Source organism: Sceloporus occidentalis, unplaced genomic scaffold (genome assembly GCF_023333645.1).
Source record: "Sceloporus occidentalis isolate IW3139 unplaced genomic scaffold, rSceOcc1.0.p SCAF_7, whole genome shotgun sequence".
Lineage (NCBI taxonomy): Eukaryota > Metazoa > Chordata > Lepidosauria > Squamata > Phrynosomatidae > Sceloporus > Sceloporus occidentalis.
In genome coordinates this window covers 14,002,517-14,024,681 of record NW_028316987.1, presented here as the reverse complement: position 1 = coordinate 14,024,681, position 22,165 = coordinate 14,002,517, and the positions used below count along the sequence as shown (strand labels likewise).

Sequence of the window (22,165 nt, the reverse complement as noted above, 5' to 3'; positions counted from 1 at the left end):
CTCAATGAGTCAGACATGACTTGAAGTCTCTCTCTCTCTCTCTCTCTCTCTCTCTCTCTCTCTCTTTGTGTGTGTGTGTGTGTGTTTGTGTGTGTGTTTCCAGACCCTTGTCCAGCTATTCAGTTGGAAAAAATGTAATACCTTTGGTTATGGCTGAACCAGATATTTTCCCCTAAGAACTGTAGGTTGAATATATGTATGTATGCTTTGTTCCCATTCAAGTATTTGAATGTTTTGGTTTTGGGTATAATGCTTATGGCAGATCTGTTATTTGACCCAGGTCAGGTTTGTTAGAATGTCCTAGGGCGAAGGATAAATAATCCATCCCAGGTTTTCTATTGGTTTGCTTGTAAGATAAGGATTGTTTATCCATGGCTTTAGATAGAGAAGCAACTGTAGAATTATTAATCTTCTAAGCTTCTAAGCTTGTGGCAAACCTAAATTCTTAATTATAAAAGCAACAGGTATGAAGGGGGAAGATTGACTGATATGGGGTGGCAGTAGAGTTGGCAGCAAAACCATGAGTGACAAGGAGGCAGAGCATTTCTAAGCAGTAATATTTACATCCTGCTCCAAGTTTTGTAATAATCTTCCCTCAAAATCATTCAACTCCATTTCTATTAATACATTATTGGTACAAGCAGCAGACTCCTGACCAAAGGCAAAAACTGGCATGCAATATGTGGCCCTATAGATGTTTGGTTCTGCATCTCCCATCATCCCAGGCCAGTTGTAACCCTTGAGATTCTAGGGAACCAATATTAGCTCAGTGGTAGCAATGTCTACTGGATGGGTTACATAACCTTGGGACCAAATCCCTGTGTATATCAAGCCCAGAGAAGACTCCCGGGAGCAGGATCCTAGATAAATAATGAGTTTTACTTTAAAAGGGGGAATCAACAATCATGCGAAAACACACAACCACACATGCTCACAAGGACTAAGAAATTCAAAGGTGTTATGTTGGAATACAGTAGGCCAGTGAAACGGAGATACTACACCTGAATGGATAGCTATTCCTCTTGTTTAAGGTCAGAAGATGAAAAGGAACTCAATCCCTGAAGCAAATGGGGGTTGGGGAGCGAAAGAGGAGTTAGCTGAGTAAAACCGGCAGCATGCCTGCCTATTACTAGACGAAGCCAAGGAAACAAAGGAAGGGCACCAATATTTATAGTGAATTTCAACCCTGGAGCAAAATTCAAGGACAAATGGTGGTTTATTGTTTGAAATGGGTTTGGATCACTTTGAAGTTGGTTTTCCGAGGTGCTAACATTGTGATGTGAATGTGAGTGATGGGTGTGCACTTCCGAGGCAAGAGGGATTAGCACACAAAGCTACCTGAATTGTTGATTCTTTGGCGTCAGCCCATTTGGCATTTCTCATCTCCTCCAGTGTCTGGAAAAACAGAGGCCAAGCCACTCCTAGTGTTAGCCTACATGTGATGGAGGAATCCTAGTAATAGCATCCACCGCAGGGTCATGGAAGGGCCACTTAGCCTGTATTTTATTACAACTCTGACATCAAAAGAGGAGGGATCTATCCAGTGCTAATATTCCACAGTATAACCAGTGCTGAAGGATGATAGAAGTTGTAGTCAAGGATTTGTAAGGTCACAGTTTGCTTAGAATTGATTTACATGCCTCAGATTCTTTGGGACTTTATGAGTACACAAGTATAGGATTGTGCTGGCAGTAGCAAGTATGTGTTTGTTTTTATGATTTAGTAATTCAGTAAATTGGAGAGCCAGCATGGTTAAGTGGTTTGAGTGTTAGACAACAGCTGTGGAGAACAGGGATCATATCCCTGCTTGACCATGGAAGCCTACTGGGTGACCTTGGACAAGTCACACTCTCTCAGCCTTACAAGGCAAAGGCATCCTCCCCCCCCCCCCCCCCTTTTCAAGAAATCTTGCCAAGGGAGCCCCATGACAGGTTTGCCTTAGGGTCATCATAAGTAAGAAACAATTTGAAGTCACACAATAAATACCACAGCAAATTCAATGAATTGCTTGGAACAGAGTAAATTCAGTTGTTAGGCTCAGCTAGAATAGACCCATTGAATTAGTAGGATATATTAAGTCAACATGTATTTAAGCCCCATTGATTCTAGATGGAGACAGCAACTGGATTTGTGTCAATATAAAATAGGGTAGACATTGTCAAGATACTTAACTAATGCTAAAAGCATTTTAGTAACAGCACAATCCTGAGTAGGTCTACCCAGAAGACCATCTTACAAAATTCAAGTGGGCCATACTTGAAGGATTGCAGCCATTTTTTTTATTTAAAAAAATCAAATAAAATGTATTGTTATGACTACTATAGAATTATTTCTTTTTCCAGATTGATACAACACTCTGTCTGATTCATGGGCCTATTGTCTCCAAATAAATGTACACTGCTGCCCACCAGCCTACCAGGCAACATCTGTGCCAGCCTCCTTTTGCATATTTTCCAGGGTGTGGGAAAGAGGTGTAGATACAATCTCCCTGCCCAGATGCTTCACAGAAAGAGCCGTGTATTTATTTATAAAACTTACCACTTTTTTTCCCCCAACATCAAAATGTGAACAAGTCAATACCAACTGGAAATGGTTCTATAAAATTAGCCATAGAGAATTATTTCTTTTTTTAAAAGCCAGTCAAACGTGAACATAGCAAGAAGAAGAAGTTGTTGTTGTTGTTGAAACAATAAGTGGTGCTGGGTGAAGTAACATACTCTGGGACGGTTAGGAAAAGTACTAGATGTAGCAGGGGACCAGGGGAGACACGGTCCTCAAATATGCCTGAATTGAGGACTGATGCATTTCATAAAACAAGTTTACTTTCTTGTGGTTATTCAACAGTATGCAAAATGAAACCAGTGCTTCCATCATGGAAGCAAATACTTTTTTAAAGAACTATTTCTTTCATGGTCCTTCGCAGTCTTTTAAAGGTAAAAAATCAGATGTGAATAAGTAGCCAGTGCAAATGTGCCAACAGCAGTGGGGTGATGTCCAGATTATGTATTCACGTCAGCAACTGCACAGCTGCTTGTGGACCAATTGAAGCTTCCCTGCTGTTGTCAAGGGCATCGTACTGGTTTGTCATATCAAAAGCTGTTCAGAGGTCCGAAGGGGTGTCAACAGGATCATACACTTCCTGTCAATTTCCAGAAGAAATTTGTCCTCCAGGGCTACCAAAGCAGTTTCTGTTCCAAATGTTGGCCTGACCCTGATCAACAGGGAGTTAGACAATCCATTCAAACTAGTCTAAAGATTTTAAACTGGAAAAAAGAACACTATTTTAGTTTTAACAGGAGTACCATAACCACCTTCAAAGAGATTGGCATCCGTCCCTATTTCAAGATGTTATTTATTATGATTAACAACGGTCACCATGGCCCAGCCACTTTCCAAATAGTGTTCATTAATCTGCATGAGAGAGGCAGACTGGCAATCAATCTTAATAACAGTATTTCTCCTATAGCCGAGGTGGAAATTATATGGAGATCTAGATGTTGCTGATCTGCAGCTCCAAGCATTCCTCATAATTGGCCATACTACACAGGGCTGCTGGGACTTGCCGTCCAATATCATCTCAAGGGACCCATGATTCCTACATCTGGAATTATAGTAAACACAAGCAATGGATAAACAAAAACACAAATGAATCAGAGACTCCCAAACCAGTGCAAATTAATTGACAAGGGCAAAAAAATAATCAATCCCTTTCTGGTGATATTTCTGTTGTGCTGTGTCTAGGATTGCCAAATCTTAAGAGCTGGGCTCTTTTTTTCCTGTCCTCAGAAGGGAAAGAATCTCAAGGCAAGAAAGCTGTCTTCAAAAGTCTCATCTCACTCTAACTCCCCCTCTTCTTCCTCCCTCTATATTGCAGGTATTAGTGGCAAATCAGGGCAGACCACTCTAATAAAGGCACAGATACTTCCAATATGGAAGTGCCATAACCATCTCCATAACAAATATGGATACTTCCAATACACTTCTCAGAATTCCATAGCATTGAGCAATGCCAGTTAAAGTGGTGTCAAACCAGATTATTTCTGCAGTGCATGATGTAGCCTATGAGATAATCCATATTTGAAAACTGGGGAGAATACTTTTATGGGGAAGATTTGGGCAATTTTTAAACTGAATCAGTTGAGCATTTATGGTGATGAAGTTATCTGCTGGATGAAAGGTGAAATATGATCTCCCAGTTTCTGCAGAATTGCAGTATCTGCAGTGATACCATATGTTGACAGCTAGGCATGACCCTGCTAAATGGAGAGCTTTAGAATCAGCTCTGTCTATTGAGCCAATGCAAAAAGAAAAAAGAAGGAAGGAGGGAAGGAAAGAAACCTGTCATTTTTGCTTGTAAATATTTATTGTCATTCAATAAACATATTTTCAGCTGAAGGAATAGAGGATACGAATTAGCTCTACTTTGCTCACTCATTGGATCATAGCAATGGTCTCTATAGCTATGGCTTTTATACTCCAGTTTATGCAACAAAAACCTCCAGTGTCTTGTCCATTGGATCTCACTGCATTTATTTAACAGTGGTTTAAGAATGTCTGCAAGACAAATTGCTGCGTCTGAAATTTCCCTCATGTATTTATTGAACATTGTTGGATCAGTTTTGAATTTTACAGACTTAACCTATGCTCTTGAACTATTTGCCCACAACAACTGTTGGTGAAGGAAAATGGAAAAGACATATGTTGTAACATTTAATTTATCACACTGAAGCTGACTTTGGCATTAAAGGGAGATTAAAGTGCATGTAAAGCATCCTGCAAATGAAGCGGAAATGGCAAGTAATTGTGTGAATGATTATAACACGCAATTGCGCAAATAAAGTGATATCCAAAATGCATTGTTGCTGAAATCCTGAAAGTAAAAAGATGCACATTAATGCTTCTTTGTGACCACATTAATGGTGGGTTTTATGTGACTTCGTGTGAAATTGGTACGCATAATTACGCTATTTTTCCGAGACATTCACAGGATAAACTCACAATCTCCTTTGTGTGATAAACTCCAAAACCCATCCTCTATGATTCCATGGGTGAAGCCTTCATAACTCTTTCAAAATTTGAAAACATGCCATATAGACTTGAACTTTGCATGGTTATTTATCTGGATATTTGCTCATGTTTTCTAGAACTTTATGTCAGTAGTTTTTCATTAGTATATTTTCAGTCACAGGCCTACCTTTTGTCTCAAATGTTACTTTTGTTGTCAGTTGTCCTTGGACCACACATGGCCAAGAAGGGGTTTTGGTGACCTGTCTCTGCATTGATATCCTTCCAGATCATCTTAATTGAAAACAGAAGTAACATCTGAGACAAAATGTAGGTCTGTGATTTTAACATCATAGATTTTCTTCTCCTCTATGATTCTGAAGACCTTTGCCTGATGAGGAAGCCAGTGACGCTTCAAAGCTTTCACAGTATATTGTGTACATTTTGGCTGCCCCAAAAAAGATTTTAGTATTTTGTGGATATTGGATTTTATTGTGTTTGGGTGGCAACTCATATGGCTTCAGGCTCAGCTAGAAATAACCAATGGCAGAACCTCTCCAAAAAAAAAATTAAAAACTGAGACAGACAGTTGTGAAACCAGACATTTGGCAACAAATGGGTCCATGGAGCTGACGTCTTTATGGTTCCAAGAACAGATGCACAAAGATGGCATATGCTTGCTTAGAAAGTCGCCCACAGTGCTGTAGGCAGCCAAACCAAACGTGAAGAAGATACCAAAAGTGTTTATTTAATAATCTCCCCACACCATCTGTTGATCCGACAGTGCTGTTTCCTCAAATAGACCTAGGTGGTGAGGGAATACATTAGCTCTTAGAGAAATGCTAGAGTTATTTGGGGATGTTTGCTGTTTCTTAAAGTTCCTTTCGGCTACAGGCCTATACCTGCTCACCTGGGGCTGTGATTTAAGAATCCTTTGAGTTCAATGGAAATTACCAGTGATGTTGACTTGAATCGATTGACTTGGACTCAAGTCAGGTTCAAGTCACTTCAACGACTTGACTTGGATTTGACTCTGCAATGAACGATGCACTGACTTGACTCAATTTCACTTAAGACTTGTATGTTTTTCACAACTGACTTGTTGGTCTAACTACTCCCAGAAAGAAATGTATTAGACAATGAGCTTGAGACAGGGACTGAGATTTACTCAGCAACATGTTCTCTCTACACATAGGAGGAGCCTTCTAAAGCTTTTGAAAAACTTTAGAAGGATCTACCTACCTAAAGCCCATTGCCGAACACATTTGCTGTTACCATCAGTGAATATTTTTTACATAACTTTGTGCACATCTTTTTGATTGTCTAGTTATTGAAACTCCATCTCACCCACAACCGCAACTTCTTTTTTGCTTTTAATGTTGGCTTCTAGACTTGAGACTCAACTTGAAAGTATTTTGCAAGGACTTGAGACTTGACTTGATAGAGATTTGAGACTTTATTTGAGGCTTGGAGTAAAAGACTTGAATATATCACTGGAAATTACCTCTGAGAAGACATGTATATATTTGAGCTGTAGGTCTGCAAAGTGGCTTGTAATTTGTATTGGGCTTATTTAATGCTAACTCCATAAGGTAGTTTGCATTAGTGATAATAATGGCTGCAATGCTGCTGTATTTTTATAGCTTCCTAAACTTGATGATGATTAGAGATACAGGGACTTGCCTAAGGCAAGCCATTTAGACTGTGCCTAGACAGGCATCACATACAGGGACTGCATGAATGCTCGTATGCTATGCTGCAACATACCATCCAACATCTCACAGATGAAAACAGAGACATGTGTGACCAAGTAATATCAGAGTGTGGCTAAGATGGCAAACATTAGTAAGGAAGAATAGATAAGACGGGAGAGGCTGTAGCAGTTTGCTTTTGTCAGCATCTACTGGGAAGGGCAAAACTCTACTCTCTCCCCTCCCTACTGTTGATTTAATTAAGTGCAATTATTTACACCTTGAACTTTGTTTACAAGAACTGAAATAAGACGATGAAGAGGGAAAGTGTATGGAGAAGACTGAAACTGGGGCCGTCCTTGCCAAACTGGGAGAGGTGGACAGTATGGTGCAAGTGGAATCGCAATTGACTTTCCACATTATTAGCAATACTGAGTACCCCCTCCCACACACATTTTCCCCTTGCATGCTGTCTCCACAATAGTAACATGGATAAAATTCACCTGAGCAGAGATTTTTTAAAACAATGCATTTCCAGATTGCATTGTTTGAAAAGGTCAGTTGTTCAAGTTACACCATAATAACTTGTTTTTTAAAAAATGTGTTCTACAGTAGTTTTTTTAAAAAAAAAAAATCAGAGGAAATGGAAGAGTTTTATGGTACATTTGGCCTAAAGCACTTCCTATCACTCGCCAGGGGAAAAACAAAACCAAACAAAACACTCCCCATCCATAATGGAGGTGGGGGATAATAAACTTTCTTCCCTCCTCTTTTTACTTTTATCTCTCTTTCTTTTCTTTCCTTTTTTGTTGTACCACCCATATCCCCTGAGCAATGTTTATGCAGCCTGATGGACTGTATCAACCAGAGAAGCCTGGGCAAGAGCAAGGATGGCTGGAGCAGGAAGTGTAGTGTGGGTGTCTAGTCTTATTTTTTCCCAATTATCTGGAAGAATGAGCATGGCTAATTGAGGTCTAATTACATTCCTCCTGCTCCATCAGCTGTCTCATCCCATTAGGCCTGCAATTTGGAACTCAAGGAGGCTGGAACACAAAATAAAAGACCATGTCCAAAGGGGAACGCTTATGGGGTGCCCTCCCAATAGGGAAGTGACTGTTTTAACACTTTAGTTTCCACTACCCACCAATGGCACTATCTTTTCATAGTGATTCTGTGAGGCAAAGTTCTATGCTGATGGCAGTGGTAGGGTCTCCCATGTCAGACAGGCATTTATTGAGGAACTAAATTGAATGTGCCAAACAGCTACAGTGGTGCAGCAGTAGTAGGGTGTGTGTGTGTATGAGAGAGAGAGAGAGAGAGAGATATGCTGGCAGATGAGCTGTCAGAGATGATGACAATGTAACCACAGTGAACACTTTTAGTTCTGTGAAGAAGGAGGCATGGTAAACCCCCTTTGAATGCCACCCCCCACAAAAACCCTATAAGACAATCCAAAATTAAACAAGAGATAGTGCCAAAAGTAAATATATGAGGTTATGAAAACTGGACAGTGAAGAAAGCTGATAGAAAGAAAATCAGCACATATGAAATGTCTTGGAGAAGAGTTCTATGGATACACTGGACTGCTAAAAAGATAAATATATGAGTACCAAAGGAAATCAAGCCTGAAGTCTCCCTAGAAGCCAAGATGACTAAACAGACTGTCATATTTTGGACAGATCATGAGAAGACTTGACTCACTAGAAAAGACAATAATGCTTGGGGAAATAGGAGGCAATAGAAAAAGAGGAAGACCATATTACAAATGGATATACTCCATCAAGGAAGCCACGACCCTACATCTGCAAGACCTGAGCAGGGCTGTTGATGATAGGGTGACTTGAAGGTCTCTTATTTACAAGGTCACTATAAATCAAAATTGACTCGACTGCAGTTAACTTGCAGTTAACAAGTTTCCACAACAGAATTGTCCAAGGTAAAAGCTGCCTTGTTTAGATTTGGAAAGCACATCTGTATCTTTAGGGCACTGGCCAGAAGCAATGAAAAGTTATTTCTACTGCATATGGTAGAAAGTTTCCTCTTTGTGCAAGTCTTACAACACTATATATTACAAAATTCCATCATAGATGGCTTGATATTTTAAAATGTTGTAGGCCTTTGACAGTTGCGTATCATGGAGAAAATAAAAAAGCAAAGCACATCCAATTAATTCATCTCTATTCCAGGAGAAAACTGATTATTAATTTCAGTCCTCTTGTAATTGTTAAAATGTACAGTCCTCTCCTGTGATTAAGAATTTGACAATTGTGTTTGATTTGGGTGATTAGAAAACGAACCTTTGGTGTTATTTCTCATTATTCAGGTTAACGAACAACAGGTTGGGAGACAGAACTGTTTTATAATTAGCTTTTTATAAGAAAGCATAGAGATAGAGTAAAGGAATTGTACACCATTTTGTATATCATGAAATAATTAACACTGGGGAGGAGGGAGGAAATCAAGCCATGAGCCTGGATTTGCGAGACCTGAGAACTAGTGACACGCACACAAAAATATATATGGGAACAACAGCATAAATTTTCATGAATGGTAGCCCACTTCATTAAACGCATGGAATATTTCCTGAGTAGGCCGGCATTTGGACACAGGGTCCGATGGGATTGATCCACAGGGGAATAAAAATGCAAAAAGTACAAACAATTTATTATTACGTCAACTGTGGTCATTTTATAAACAGTTGTCAGGAGGTGAGCGAGATATCTTAGTACATATAGAAAGATTTACATGTGTAGTAATAAAAAGCCTTTTTCCAGTTCCAGAATTAGAGACAGTTTCACCAAGGTGCCTCACATTGTACTTGAAATAATCATACAAACCTATCATGAGTCAAATGTTTTAAAGCTTTTGGACAACGGCACAGCAGTAATTTTGTTTTACAATTCAGAGCACCTCATACTTTAAATAAAACAAGCTTAAAACCGTACGTGAGAAAAACAACAATAATGCAGAGCACTCCAAATATTAGTCTGAAGCAGAAAGAAGCAAAGAGGTCTTCAAGGTCCAAAATAGACTGCAGAAATAATCCACTTTGAGACTGCTTTATCTGCCCTGGCTCAATGCTAGGGAATTCTGGGAACTGTAGAGTTTGTGAGACATTGAGCCTTCTCTGTCAGAGAGCTCTGGGGCCACAATAAACTACAGTTCCCATGATTCCCTAGCATTGAGCCAGGGCAGTTAAAGCGGACTCAAACTGTATTATTACTGCAGTGTGGATGCAACCTGTGAAAAGTTAAATTGCAGTGGCACACTTTCAAAGCACTAGCCAGTGTTGGAAATACCAACGCCTTGATCTACTTATTCAACCCTGTCTAGAGCTGGGGTCTAGGGAGCTGTGTGATGAATCCTAATGTTTTAAAATACAGTTCTCATCTTGCTTTTGGTTAAGATTATTGCTGTGTTACTACCTTTAAACAGCATCTTATTAATTATAATTGCTATGGCAATGATGAGCCAAGCTAGATTGCTATGGTAACTGTTTTTCTTTTTTAAAAGTTTTTAATTGGATATATATATTTTTCCCCTTGTAATTTACTCCTCCTCCTTTTCCATTATGCTTCATTCTGGCCTCAAATTTAGCAACAGAGAGGTCCATTTCTCAATAAATAAGACCAAATGACTTGCAGTGGAAGAGAGGTGGGATTGAATGACACCACCATTTTGAACACATACGCTACTGTGTCATCCTTTCACCAACCTGTCACTGCTGTTATTGCACCAATATTATAAATGGGAGATTGCAGCAGAGGGATGATGGTGAATTGCCATGGACCTCTCTTTGAGTTCATAGAGAGTTGGAACATCTTGAATGATAGCTCAGTCCCTTAATAACTATGAAGCCACTAAGGGCAACTCTGTTGATTTAGCAATCACTCATCTTTATGCCTTTTGGAAAACCTTTGTTGTGTTGTATCCTTCAAAGTTCTTCAATTGCAGTGGTGGTCGGTGGCCTCCATGTCAATGAAGTATTGAATCCACTCTCAATTTCAGTTGGAACTTTAAATGAGTTATCCAAAATGCTGACAGATGGATAGGTCATTTCAGATTTGGACTAAAACCAGAGGAGGACTCACCATTTGGCCATAAACCTTACCAAGTACCCTGAAAGTTATACCATCTTTCAGCTTGATCTACTCAAAATGATGTTGGAAGTGAAAACATGAGGAAGCGGACAATGTATACTGCATTGCTTTGAGTTCTTGGGAGGAAAGATATACAAAATGAATAAATAAATTTATTTTTGTGAATTCTAATTACACTGACCTGATTTGTACCTCCAGAATTAATGTGTGGATTGCAAGGTAATTACCCCTGAGTTTTCCAGCATGGTTCTTCACTCAAAGATGTATATTAAAAAATATATTTTAAGATATGAATTCTGAGACAAAGATTTAGAAATATTCATTTTGAGAGACAGTGCATGCAAAATTAAGGTATATTTAGAACTGCCAACTCAGTGCAGACACAGGAAGGAGCTAATTTGCAGATAAAAACTTAGAATGACATGGATCAGAAAGAAGTGGATTAGTGAGTCACCTATGTCTAAATGGAAAGCAAAGGGAATGGAGCTAAGCTGGGAAACTTGCAGTCCTCTAGATGCTGAGCTCCTGTTTCCAACAACCCAGGATGACATAGATGGCAGCAGCAGTTTAGCAAGATCTGGAGGTCCAAACGTTCCCTAGTCCTGTATGGTCACCTGGCCAGGCAGAATGAGTTAACCTTGCCCTTATTAATTCCCCTATGACTATAGCACAGGTACCAAAACATCTGCTTACTGGGGATATTCTCACCCTAAATATCCATTTTTGCACATCCTCCAACTATCTTGATTTGTCAAGGGCAGTCCTGATTAATTTTCAGCTGCTTTTACAATATCCTGGTTTGTTTGTCTGTTTGTTTTTGGTGGGTTTTCCTGGCTATCTTGCCATGTTCTAGAAGAGTTTGTTCCTGCCATTTTGTCAGCATCTGTGGTTGGCATCTTCTGAAGATGGCATCTCTGAAGATGCCAGCCACAGATGCTGATGAAACGTCAGGAACAAACTCTTCTAGAACATGGCCACATAGCCTGGAAAACCCACACAAAACTGTGGATGCCAGCCATGAAAGCCTTCAACTTAACAATGTCCTGGTTCCTTTTGCCTTTTCCCACTTTTCCCTTTAATCCTTGGCTTACTTCAGTTGGTGCAAACTAAGTTCAAAGTGCAGAAGTAATCTGCATTCATTTTGTCATTGCTACTACTGCTACCAACACCAACACTACACAATAACATGCTTTACACCCCTGCTATTAATCTCCATAACAATCCTATAAAACAGATTTGCAGACTGATAACAATGGCCCAAGGTTTGTAGAGTGGTAGTAATGGTATGTATTCATCTTAAAAAGTAACTTTTCAAGTTTGTGAGATGTGGCCCACCAATATGGCTTTAAAATACATTAATATTTATTATGAGAGCCAATGTGGTGTAATGATTAAAGCATTGAACTAGGGCGCTGGACAGCAAGGTTTGAATTCCAACTCAGCCATGTAAACCCACTGGGCAACCTTAGGCAAGCCAACCTTCAAGAATTGTGTTTGAGAGAAAAAGGCTGTGTGGGATAGTAGCTACTGGCTGAGTTTCCTGCCAATAGGGCCCTCTCCCTCACCTTTCAATCCAAATATGCATACATTACCCATGTTAAACCAGAGTAGAATATATTAACATCCAGTGTAATGTACCGTACTATTACACTGCATTTAATATTAGTGCATATATTAAAACAACTTGGTCATTTCAGTATCAGCGCTGTTACCAATAATACAGTAACACATTTTTCAGGTGTAGGTCCTCATCATGACTGTCTCTGTGGGGACACCCACAAGAAGACTAAAAAAAATATGCAGGCAGTTGAATTAATATGTATTAAAACACACACACATATCCCTAGCAATTTGAATCTCCATCAGAAGTAAGGTGTTTTTTTGTTTTTTTTTGTAAAAATAAATGGCTTTGCTGACTCAAGGCTAGGCCATCTCAAAATATTTGGGTTTATATAGGAATAGTGTATGCTGATATATTCTTGCTGGGACAAAACAATTTCATTTCCAAATTACTGTGGGGATTGCAGCTACATTCAGAAGGAAGCGAGGACCCCAAAGAGGGTGGCAGATGATATCATAATCCCTGCTAATCCAAAAGTGCTGAGGCTTTGACCTTTGTGAGCCCTGGCTCCATTATTTCTCACTACTGGGAAAGACCATGGTCTCTACTAAGGTTACTGGAGCCTTTCCAGACAAAGGGCACCTCATTCTAACAGTACAACTGTTCTGCTTTTTCTTCTTAATAAAATTATAACCATGAGCAAAAGTAGATAATAGTAGTAGTAACAGTAGTAGAAAAACAGGACAAAGTTAAAAGTAGAGGATGATGTTATCTTAACCTCCTCATCCCCAATATTTAGTGAATGCAACAGAACAGAACAATCAGAACAGTCGTGATGAAATCTTCATACACAATACTACAAATTTCATGTTTTTTATAGGATCACTAGGGGAAGAATTAGAATCTCACAGAAAAAAGGTGAGAATCAACAGGCTGGTTGTTTTTTGCTTTGCCATTCGCTCTATCCTGGGTATATCAGGTAGAGTCTATTCCCAAACAAAACTAGGGTCTTCCTCTCAATAACATAATACATTTTCTGCCCTCATCAGGTACTACTGTCCCTTGCTTATGTCTCACTATATTCTGTTCTATTTAACCTTTTAGTCCCCAGGTTCTTGAGGGCATGAGTCCCGGAGACGTGGTTCCACTATTAGACAGAGTGAGAACCAAATGAGACAACACATCTAGCCCTTTTGGGTTAATACCGTAGTGCACAATTTTCCTTGCATATGTGACTTGTATTTTGCATACCTTTTTGCCTCAGATCTTTTCCACTTATCTCTGAGGAAATCCCACTGTGGAAGGGGAAAGCAGGTTAGTTGCAACGAATGGATTCTCCTTACAAATTCTAGTTTAACTCTGAAGCAACCATCTCAGGTAGATTTCCTAGTGAGTCATGAAGGAGCCACAAATTATTGTCGGTTGCATTTTTGCTGTTGTTGAGCCCTCCCTAGAATGATCAAGTCTGCTTGCAAGCTATCCTATGTGCACTTACTTAGGAGTAAGCTGCACTGAACACATAGAGGGTACTTTTAGGTTAGTGATTCCCACAGTTTGGTCCTTCAGGTGTTTTGGACTTCAGCTCCCAGAAGTTCCAGCCATCTTGGCTAATGATCAAGGATTCTGGGAACTCCAGTCCAAAACACCTGCAAGACCAGAGTTTGGGGAATTTGAGGATCACTGTTCTTGGTAGACACTGCACTTGTACAAGCCTTCATATTTAAGCATTTTAAAATGTTAATTGATGTTGAAAGGTAATTTGTCTTCCCCTGCAAGTACTTGCAAGTGTGCAACATTAAGAACAAACTGCATATCAAAGTGGAGCCACCCCACCTCTAAAATGGAGTCCTTAGTGGTAGATTTGCTTCTTGTTCTCATCCAACTTAATGTCTTGTGCTGTCCTGTCAGATGTGGTCACACGTTTTCCCTGCTCCCTTGTGTTAGTGTCACAGCATAAACACAGCCCTGCTGTGAGAGCTTCTTTTTAAAAAAATTCTTGCATGAATGTAAAAATAACATTTGAATTTTATGTTCCTGGTGCTTTTTTAGTTTTGTCTTGCTGTAGAAATATAATTTGTCTATTGACCTGCCAAAGTCATCTCTGTGCAAATTATTTAATGCAACTTACTCAAATACCCATCTCGACATGGTGACTTCATTAAGGCCTTTTTGTTATACCTGGATGCCTGCTTCCCCATGCCCCTGCCAACCTCTGTCTTGTCATTGTGGTGATAAAGTAAGGGAGAAAAGCCAATTATAACATCCTCTAACAATCTACCTCTGGTTACAAGCACGAGAGACTCGTCTTTCTTGCTTGCTTGGTTCCATTTTATTGAACTTGTTTAAGTTATGTGCCTGGCATCAGGTGTCCAGAACCAGCTGCCTTCCACCACTTACCCACCTCCTTGCTCCAGGGAGATTTTGTGTCCTTTATTCTCTCTCACATGCCAGCATTTGGCTGTGAAAATATCGCATTGCTTTTGAATACTTCCAATGCACCCAGGGCCAAGCTTAGACCAATGTTCAAGATAGTGAACAGTTTATTTCTGGTTTTAATTTATTGAATTATTTACTAAGTGTTTGCAAGAAGCTGCTGATTTCAAGATAGGAAATCATGAGTGAGGAATGTTTTACATCTTTCTCATCCTCTCAGTTGTCTACTCAAAATTGCTGAGATGTTTGACCTTACCGCCTTATCTTTTAAGCTTTTTATTTGAAACAAGAGGGGTTTACTCTCCATTGCCCAGATGAAGCAATGTTCAGATCAGTCTTTTCAGGGTTAGCTTCTTTGTAGCATTGGAAGTACATGGGTGCAGGAACTCTTGTGGCAGAGAAATGAGGCAATGCTCATTTCAGAAGGTTCAGAGGGAGGTTCAGAAACAGATACCTCCCACCAGCAGGAGAAAAAGTCATGGATAGGGATGGCTGTCGCAGATATTCTCCTCCCAGTATATTTGAATTAGTCCTTCCTGGTATCAACTTGAATGCAGTAGAAAAGAAAAGAACAAGGATAAGGGATTTGCAGAAAAAATGTTTGTACACTTCTACATATACAAACTTAAAAGCAGCATGCCTCATGGTGAACCCAGTGGTGATCCTCTAGCATATGGCTGAGGGATCTTAATCACCATACCTTCCAATTGTTCAGATTTGGCAAGGCGAGTCCTAATTAATTCTCTGTCCTCCCACTTTTTCAGCTGTTTTTAAAATGTCCCAGTTTCTCTCTCCTTTGCCTACTTGCCTCCTTCATTTGCATCTTATTTCAGTTCTTGCAAATTGAATTAAGTGTGCACAAGTAGTTTGCACTCCATTAGCTCAATCTTACTCTTCCCAGAGGGTCAGGCAAATGCACACTGCTTTTGCCTTCCCTGGCTTGCATGTTCGTCCTCATTAATACCTTTTGCCATCTTGACCAAATCTGATGTTGCTTGGCCACACATGTCCCATTTTTTACATGTGCAATGTTGGAGGGTATGCCTCACTGTGTGACCATGGGGAGAGTGTTAAATTTTGAAAGCAACTAATGGCACAGCGAAAGAACTATGCTTTGTTCTCAGAAGAATACTGACAATTTACTATATGTAAATAACTGAATGGACAAACAGAGAGCAAAATGCAACAAAATCCAAAGTAGACCACACATTGATACTAAATACTATTTTAAATGACATAAATATATGATAGTTCCTTGCTAGGAACTGGTTTCCACCTTTGATCTTCAGCTTCTCTATGCGTGATGCTCAGAAGAAAAATTATAAAACAGCAGAAATAGCAGTAGCAGTATTTGATTGTGCAAAATAAAATAATTTATTAAAATAACCTATATTTCTATAATTTCTACAGTTTGCAGAATCTAGCTTCTTTTGGGACAAATCTTGGATTGCCTGTACTCAGGTATATAGCTCTATTTATGGACCCTTTCTGAGAGCAATGAATACAAACTGATATGGAAAAACCCTCATGCAAAAACCTCTTGCAAAGGTAGGCCTAATACTGATATTGATGTTAATATACCAGTGTTAATGCTGATGACTCTTTCTCTCCCTTTCAAGCTGGAAACACAACATGACAACCCTGAATTTGCAATCAGTGCTGTAGACTAGATAAGAATTACAGATGTCCTTTCATATTTATTACTCTGTCATCCAAGAAATCCAATCCAGTGGCAATGCTTTTTTCTTTTCTTTTTTAAAAAAAGAGAGAGTGTCAAATGGAAAGAGCCTTTAGGCAATGCTAGGACACCAGATCTTGTTATTTTAGAACTTAATCTCTTAACAATGACTTCTAAATTCGCTTGTATTTTGCCTTCTTTACCTTCATTAACATATGTTCACCCTTTTCAGTGCATCTTAGTATAAAATTGGCCCGTTCCAAATATAGAAAGAAAACCCATGCCTCTGAATCAATGTTCTCTAACTGGGAACAAAGAACTGAAAGGGCTTCCCCCCATAATATATATATGTGTGTGTGTGTGTGTGTTTTCTTAAAACAGGAAACAGGCCCATATGACCTATATGAGCTAGATATATATTTACTCTATCTCATGGAACAAGGAACTCCATTCATTTGAGGAAGTAGACCTACATCTTTCACACAGTCTCAAAGGTACTGCAAGATCCCTTTCCAAGTATCAAAGAATAGTGTTCTAGCTTCGTGGGGATTTTTTTCCAGCTAGGCGAGCTGCTTCTCAGTTACCAATAGTCATATTTACAGCAGACTTGCTATAATAAATAGAGATTACATTACTCGCACCTTGCAAGGATGACTAAATTTGGAGCCAAACCAATCCCCTGAGTGATTTGCCCTGTGTCATATTTTCTCTGAAGTGATAAAAACATAAGACGAGGCATGTTGAATCATACCAAGGGTTTATCTTGTCTATAGGCCTATTCACACAGTGACCAACCAGTTGTTTATGGGAAACCTACCAGCAACACTTGAATGCAATAGATTGAACCCTCCTTTTCATGTTCTTTAGCAACAGTTATACAGAGACCTGTAGCACCTGTTACTGGAGGAATATATATCTAGCATGATTAGTAGCCAATGACAGCTCTAGCTTCCATTAATTTATCGAGTCTTTCTTTTTAAGCTGCCCAGTTTGGTGGCCATTACTATATCCTTTTGCAGTGAATTCTACAGTGAAACTATATCCTGTGTGAAGAAACATACAGCTCACAGCACAGTCCTATACATGGAGCATGGCTCTATACACAGTCCTTCTTAGAATGGGGGGAATGATGGGGCATGGGGTCCAGTCTAAAGAAGCTTAGCATATGGCAGCACTGGGGACAGAGTTTGGCTTTGCTTAGTAATAGCTGGTGGCTTCAGTGCTAATGGGTGTATGAATTCACTTCAGGTTTTATGAGCTATCCAAGGTCCTAAGCCTATTTTGAGGATGGAGTTCTACCCCTTGATATCTCCTTTAAAGTTCTGACTGAAACTCCATCTCCACAGACATGGAAATTGCAAGACACCATGATTGTCTGTTGTCTAATGACTGTTGGATGGAGTATTTGTATGCACAAATAAGTCCCACTAGGTTCAATTTACTTATTTTATTTAGGAACTGATACGCTGATTTTCAAAACAGGAATTTTCTCAAGACAGCTTGTAGTAAACGTGACGCAATTTAAAACCAATATCTACAAACATTTATCTTAAAGCCACAGCATAAAACAGTTGCCCAGTCAGAACAGTAAGAATCATATTACAATTTAAGAGCAGAGAGAACAATGACAGTTTAAAAGTTAGGCTCATTCATTTCAGTAAAAAGTGGATTGAAACAAATGTTTTTTAAAAATAGTCTTAAGATCTAACCCCTTTGAAACTAACAAGGAGGGAGCTAACTTTATTTCCTTCGGTAGAGAGTTCTATAGATGTGGGGCACTTATGGAAAAGGCCACTGTCTTTTATGCTTGCTGACTTAACTCATCCTAATGGTAAGATCACTCATCTTCTCAATGGCTCATTTTCATGTGGTTTTGCAAGGTGCAGCAGTTATTCCTTGTTAAGTATATATACGATTGCAACTTCAGACTGGGATTCTCACTTTTAGATTTCTAACTCAGGGTTAGACTTCTTGCGAGCTGCTACACTGAACAAAGTCTGCAACATAGGTTGTTCCACCTCTTTTTGTTGCATGCCTGGAGAAGGAAAAAGCTGGGCTTATTAAGCATCTAACAGCACATGGTGCATGGTGATATCAGTACTTGGTAAAGTCCCTTTTCTGGACTACAGCTCCCTGAATCCCTCGCCAACATGGCCAGTGGCTGAGTGATTCTGGGACTTTATAGTCTCCCAAAATAGTTTTTACAAACGCTGATCTTTCTCTTTAGAAATGTGACGACCAAATGGGTTAAGAGAGGTATAGATTGACAGTGTTTGAGAAGAGTTTTTAAACTAGAAAATTATAATGTTTTCTTTTAAATAGCTGCAGCAACCGAATGTTGGATTTCCACTGAGGAGGGCCTGGGTGAGAATTCCAGTCTGAAGTTGCAATCACATACATACTTAACAAGGAATAACTGCTAGCAATATGGCAAAACCACATGAAAATGAGCCATTGGTAATCCTGGGCAAACAAGGTGCTGTTTATGTCTCAGCCTGCCCTACCTCATGGGTTGTCATGAGGACAAAATGGACATTACTAACAGGCTATTATTATTATTATTTTCTTATATCCCGCCTTTCTCCCAATATAGGGACTGTGTTTTGTAGCTGGCAGATTAACCTTCCACTTGCTTGCTGTTGCTTAAATTTCAGCATAGCATTTTTTTAAAAAATAGGAACAACTTCTAAGTTAACAATTCTTAAAGTAGAATAAAATTTTAGTATTTTCCCCATGTCTAGGAGTTCTACAAGGATACAAAACAAATGGTGAAACAAATCAAATATTTGCATAATTTTATACAATTTGCAAATTTACAAATTTATATATACAGATCAATGTTAATTTCTACTGTATTATAGCTGTTTAGGGAACCCCAACCCCTACTACATCCTGCCATCATCTCTGGTCACAGGTTGTGGTAGCTGGGGCTGGTAAAAGCTTTAATCTCAAACATTTAGAGGGTATCGTCAGGGATGTAGCTAGGATTTTAGGAAGGGGGGGGGTTCCAGACTAAGTGCCACCATTATAATGGGACTTGAGTGCGGCAGCGCAGCAGCACACACCATTCATTTTTCTAATGGAAGGGGGGGTCCAGACCCCAAGAATCCCCCCCCAGCTATGTCCCTGGTATCATGTTGAGGAAGACTATGGTTTCAATATTCTCCCCCGTTTTAGCTGCCATCATATTAATGAAAAAGAATATACAGTAAAAGAAACAAGAACTGAGTTTATATTCTGCACCCACATTAATGGAGTTAATTTGTTTTCTTCAGATCAGATTCTGGATTTTTACATCTTATAAGGTTAGAAGGTAAAACGAATATCAGTGTGCAGGCGGTAAAGCAGACTAATCCTTTTCAGAGATACTTTTTCAGGTTCTTCTGTGAATCCCTAGGTCTTTGCAATTTGACAGAGCAACCTTCCAGTTACTTGCTGTTGCTTAAATTTCAGCATAGCATTTTTAAAAACAGGAACAACTTCTGATTAACTATTCTTAAAACATCTGAACAAGAGCAATGTATTACTCGACTTGTAGGCTAGAGATTCAAAAACAGAGGAACTCCCACCTTGCTATCCCCTTTGCCATTATTCATAACAACATTTCCAAAGAATTAACATATTAACGTATCGAGGGGGGGGGGAATCTCTGTGTACATTTTATTACAAAAATACTTTGAATAATTCCAGATAGAGGGCTCTTAGCACTATGAATCAAAAAGCATTGTGTAGCTATCCCCTCTTTAATGAATCTTTGTTTGTGTGGTAAGCAAAAAAGATGGACAAAATGGGAAAATATGGGAAGGTTCTAAATGGAAGACAAGCATAACTGGGCACCTACCCTTCAGGAAAAATCCCAAGAATAAGACAAGCACAATAAAAACCTTGTCTGAAAACAGCTCCATTTGAGATTAGGTGTAAGCGCATATGCAGGCACATGCACACACTCACACACTGAAACTAAGACCCCTCATTCGTGGCACAAAATTTCATCCATGAGCTCTGCCAATTTACAGAACTTTTCCACCATGCATACACATGTACAAAGAAATATACAAAGACCTCAATTTTTGCATCATATTAGTATGTATCACAATCACTTTAAGATACTTAACAGGCATCTTTCTTCTGCACAGAATCACAGGAGTTTGGGTTAGGCATCTGAATGTGAACACCTGTCTCATGTAACAAAAGCTTTATGTGTCCAGTCACCGGTATCCAAGGGAAACAGAATAAAAAGACTAGTACATCTTCACTTTTTTCCTTTCCTCGCACATAGACTGTTCATGCAAAACATAGGACATTTCTACATGCAGCATTAGGCAGAAATTTAACTTTGCACAGAACTTGCTACACAGATTTTTCTTTCTCTATCTCTTTGTTTTAAACACAGGGACTTTACCACTTATGATGCACACATACATACACTAACTCCTTCCCTTTCACTCCCTCCCTGCTTTTAGTTTCTTCTTTCCTTCTTTTTCTTTCTTTCTTTTTTTCCCTTCTCTTTTCTTCCCTTTTAATGTTACTCCATCCAGCAGCATGATGCTACCAGTCTCTTCTTCTTCTTCTTCCAAACTCTGCAATGGAATTCCATACTTGCAACAAAACTCCACATGCCAGTCACATATTGAGAAATGCTCCAAGTTATTTTCTTAATACAGTCCCATGATGGAAATACCAACGTCTTTTGACGGCCGCCGATCTTTGACCAAAAAGTTGATCATGCTCTCTGATTTAATGAGCAGATTGCAGCCCAGAAAGAAGACCCCAAAGACCACAGTCAAGGATAGGATGCAAAGAACTGCAATCTGGACCACCCGAGTGATGAAAAGGTTCCTTTCATCAGGGATCAGGACTGAGGCTCCCCCATCACTGGCCACCACTGTTCCTGTCCCATTGCAGCAGCCAATCAAAGTGCTGCCCAGATCTTGGGATCGGTTGGAATACACACCTTCTTCTACTAATGTCTGATTAAACAATGTACCATTCATTTTTATATTCAAATTCACCAGATTTTCCAGAAAATAAGAGGTAAGCAAAGAAACCTCTTTCTATAGATGACCCTTTATATATATATATAATATGAAGACTCCTCAGCAAGCAGTTGGTCTGTCTCACTCCTTGATTCCTTTTCACAAAAACAACTCCAAAAAGATGAAGAGATGGAAATGATATACCAGTACAAGGAAGGACCCTCTGATCAGCACTGTTCTGTCAAATCTTTAAGGAAAACAAGTCAATTCAGGAACAAAAATTTCCAGGCACTGGAAAGAATGTGCAGTCAGTCAGACTAAGAACTCAGGAGATGCACGTTGTAAAGTCTCTTAAGCAGCACGATTAAAAAAAAAACCTCTCTCACACAAAAACTCCACCCCAACTGCTCCTAAGCACCACCTTCATCCACCACTACAGGCTAAGAGTTGTCAGCTCAGATTCCTCTTTCACTAGAGAGAGAGCCTATTCAATTTAAATAGCTGATGGGCTAAGAAGAAGAAGATGCCTAGCACTACTACCAAAACATATCAGAAGATCTCTCCTGAAGAGTGAAGATTGGGTGAAAGATGTTATCCCAGACCAGAGCTACTCGGCTTCAGTGAGGCTAGTAGACCAAAGCTTAGAAAAGTTCTTGTTTTAGATAACAGCTCCCATACTGGCTAGGGATTCTGGGAACTGCTGTCCAAAAAAAGCACCAGTA

The 22,165-nt window shown here is 39.4% G+C and overlaps 1 protein-coding gene across 1 annotated transcript; it reads right to left on the bottom strand.

The window, feature by feature from the left end:
- Positions 1-17,927: 17,927 nt before the first annotated feature.
- LOC149309228 (reprimo-like protein) lies at positions 17,928-21,931 on the bottom strand. The gene has a single exon (XM_089532005.1). It carries the CDS (start codon positions 21,459-21,461, stop codon positions 21,123-21,125), a length of 339 nt encoding a protein of 112 aa, XP_089388131.1. The 5' UTR covers positions 21,462-21,931; the 3' UTR covers positions 17,928-21,122.
- Positions 21,932-22,165: the final 234 nt, after the last annotated feature.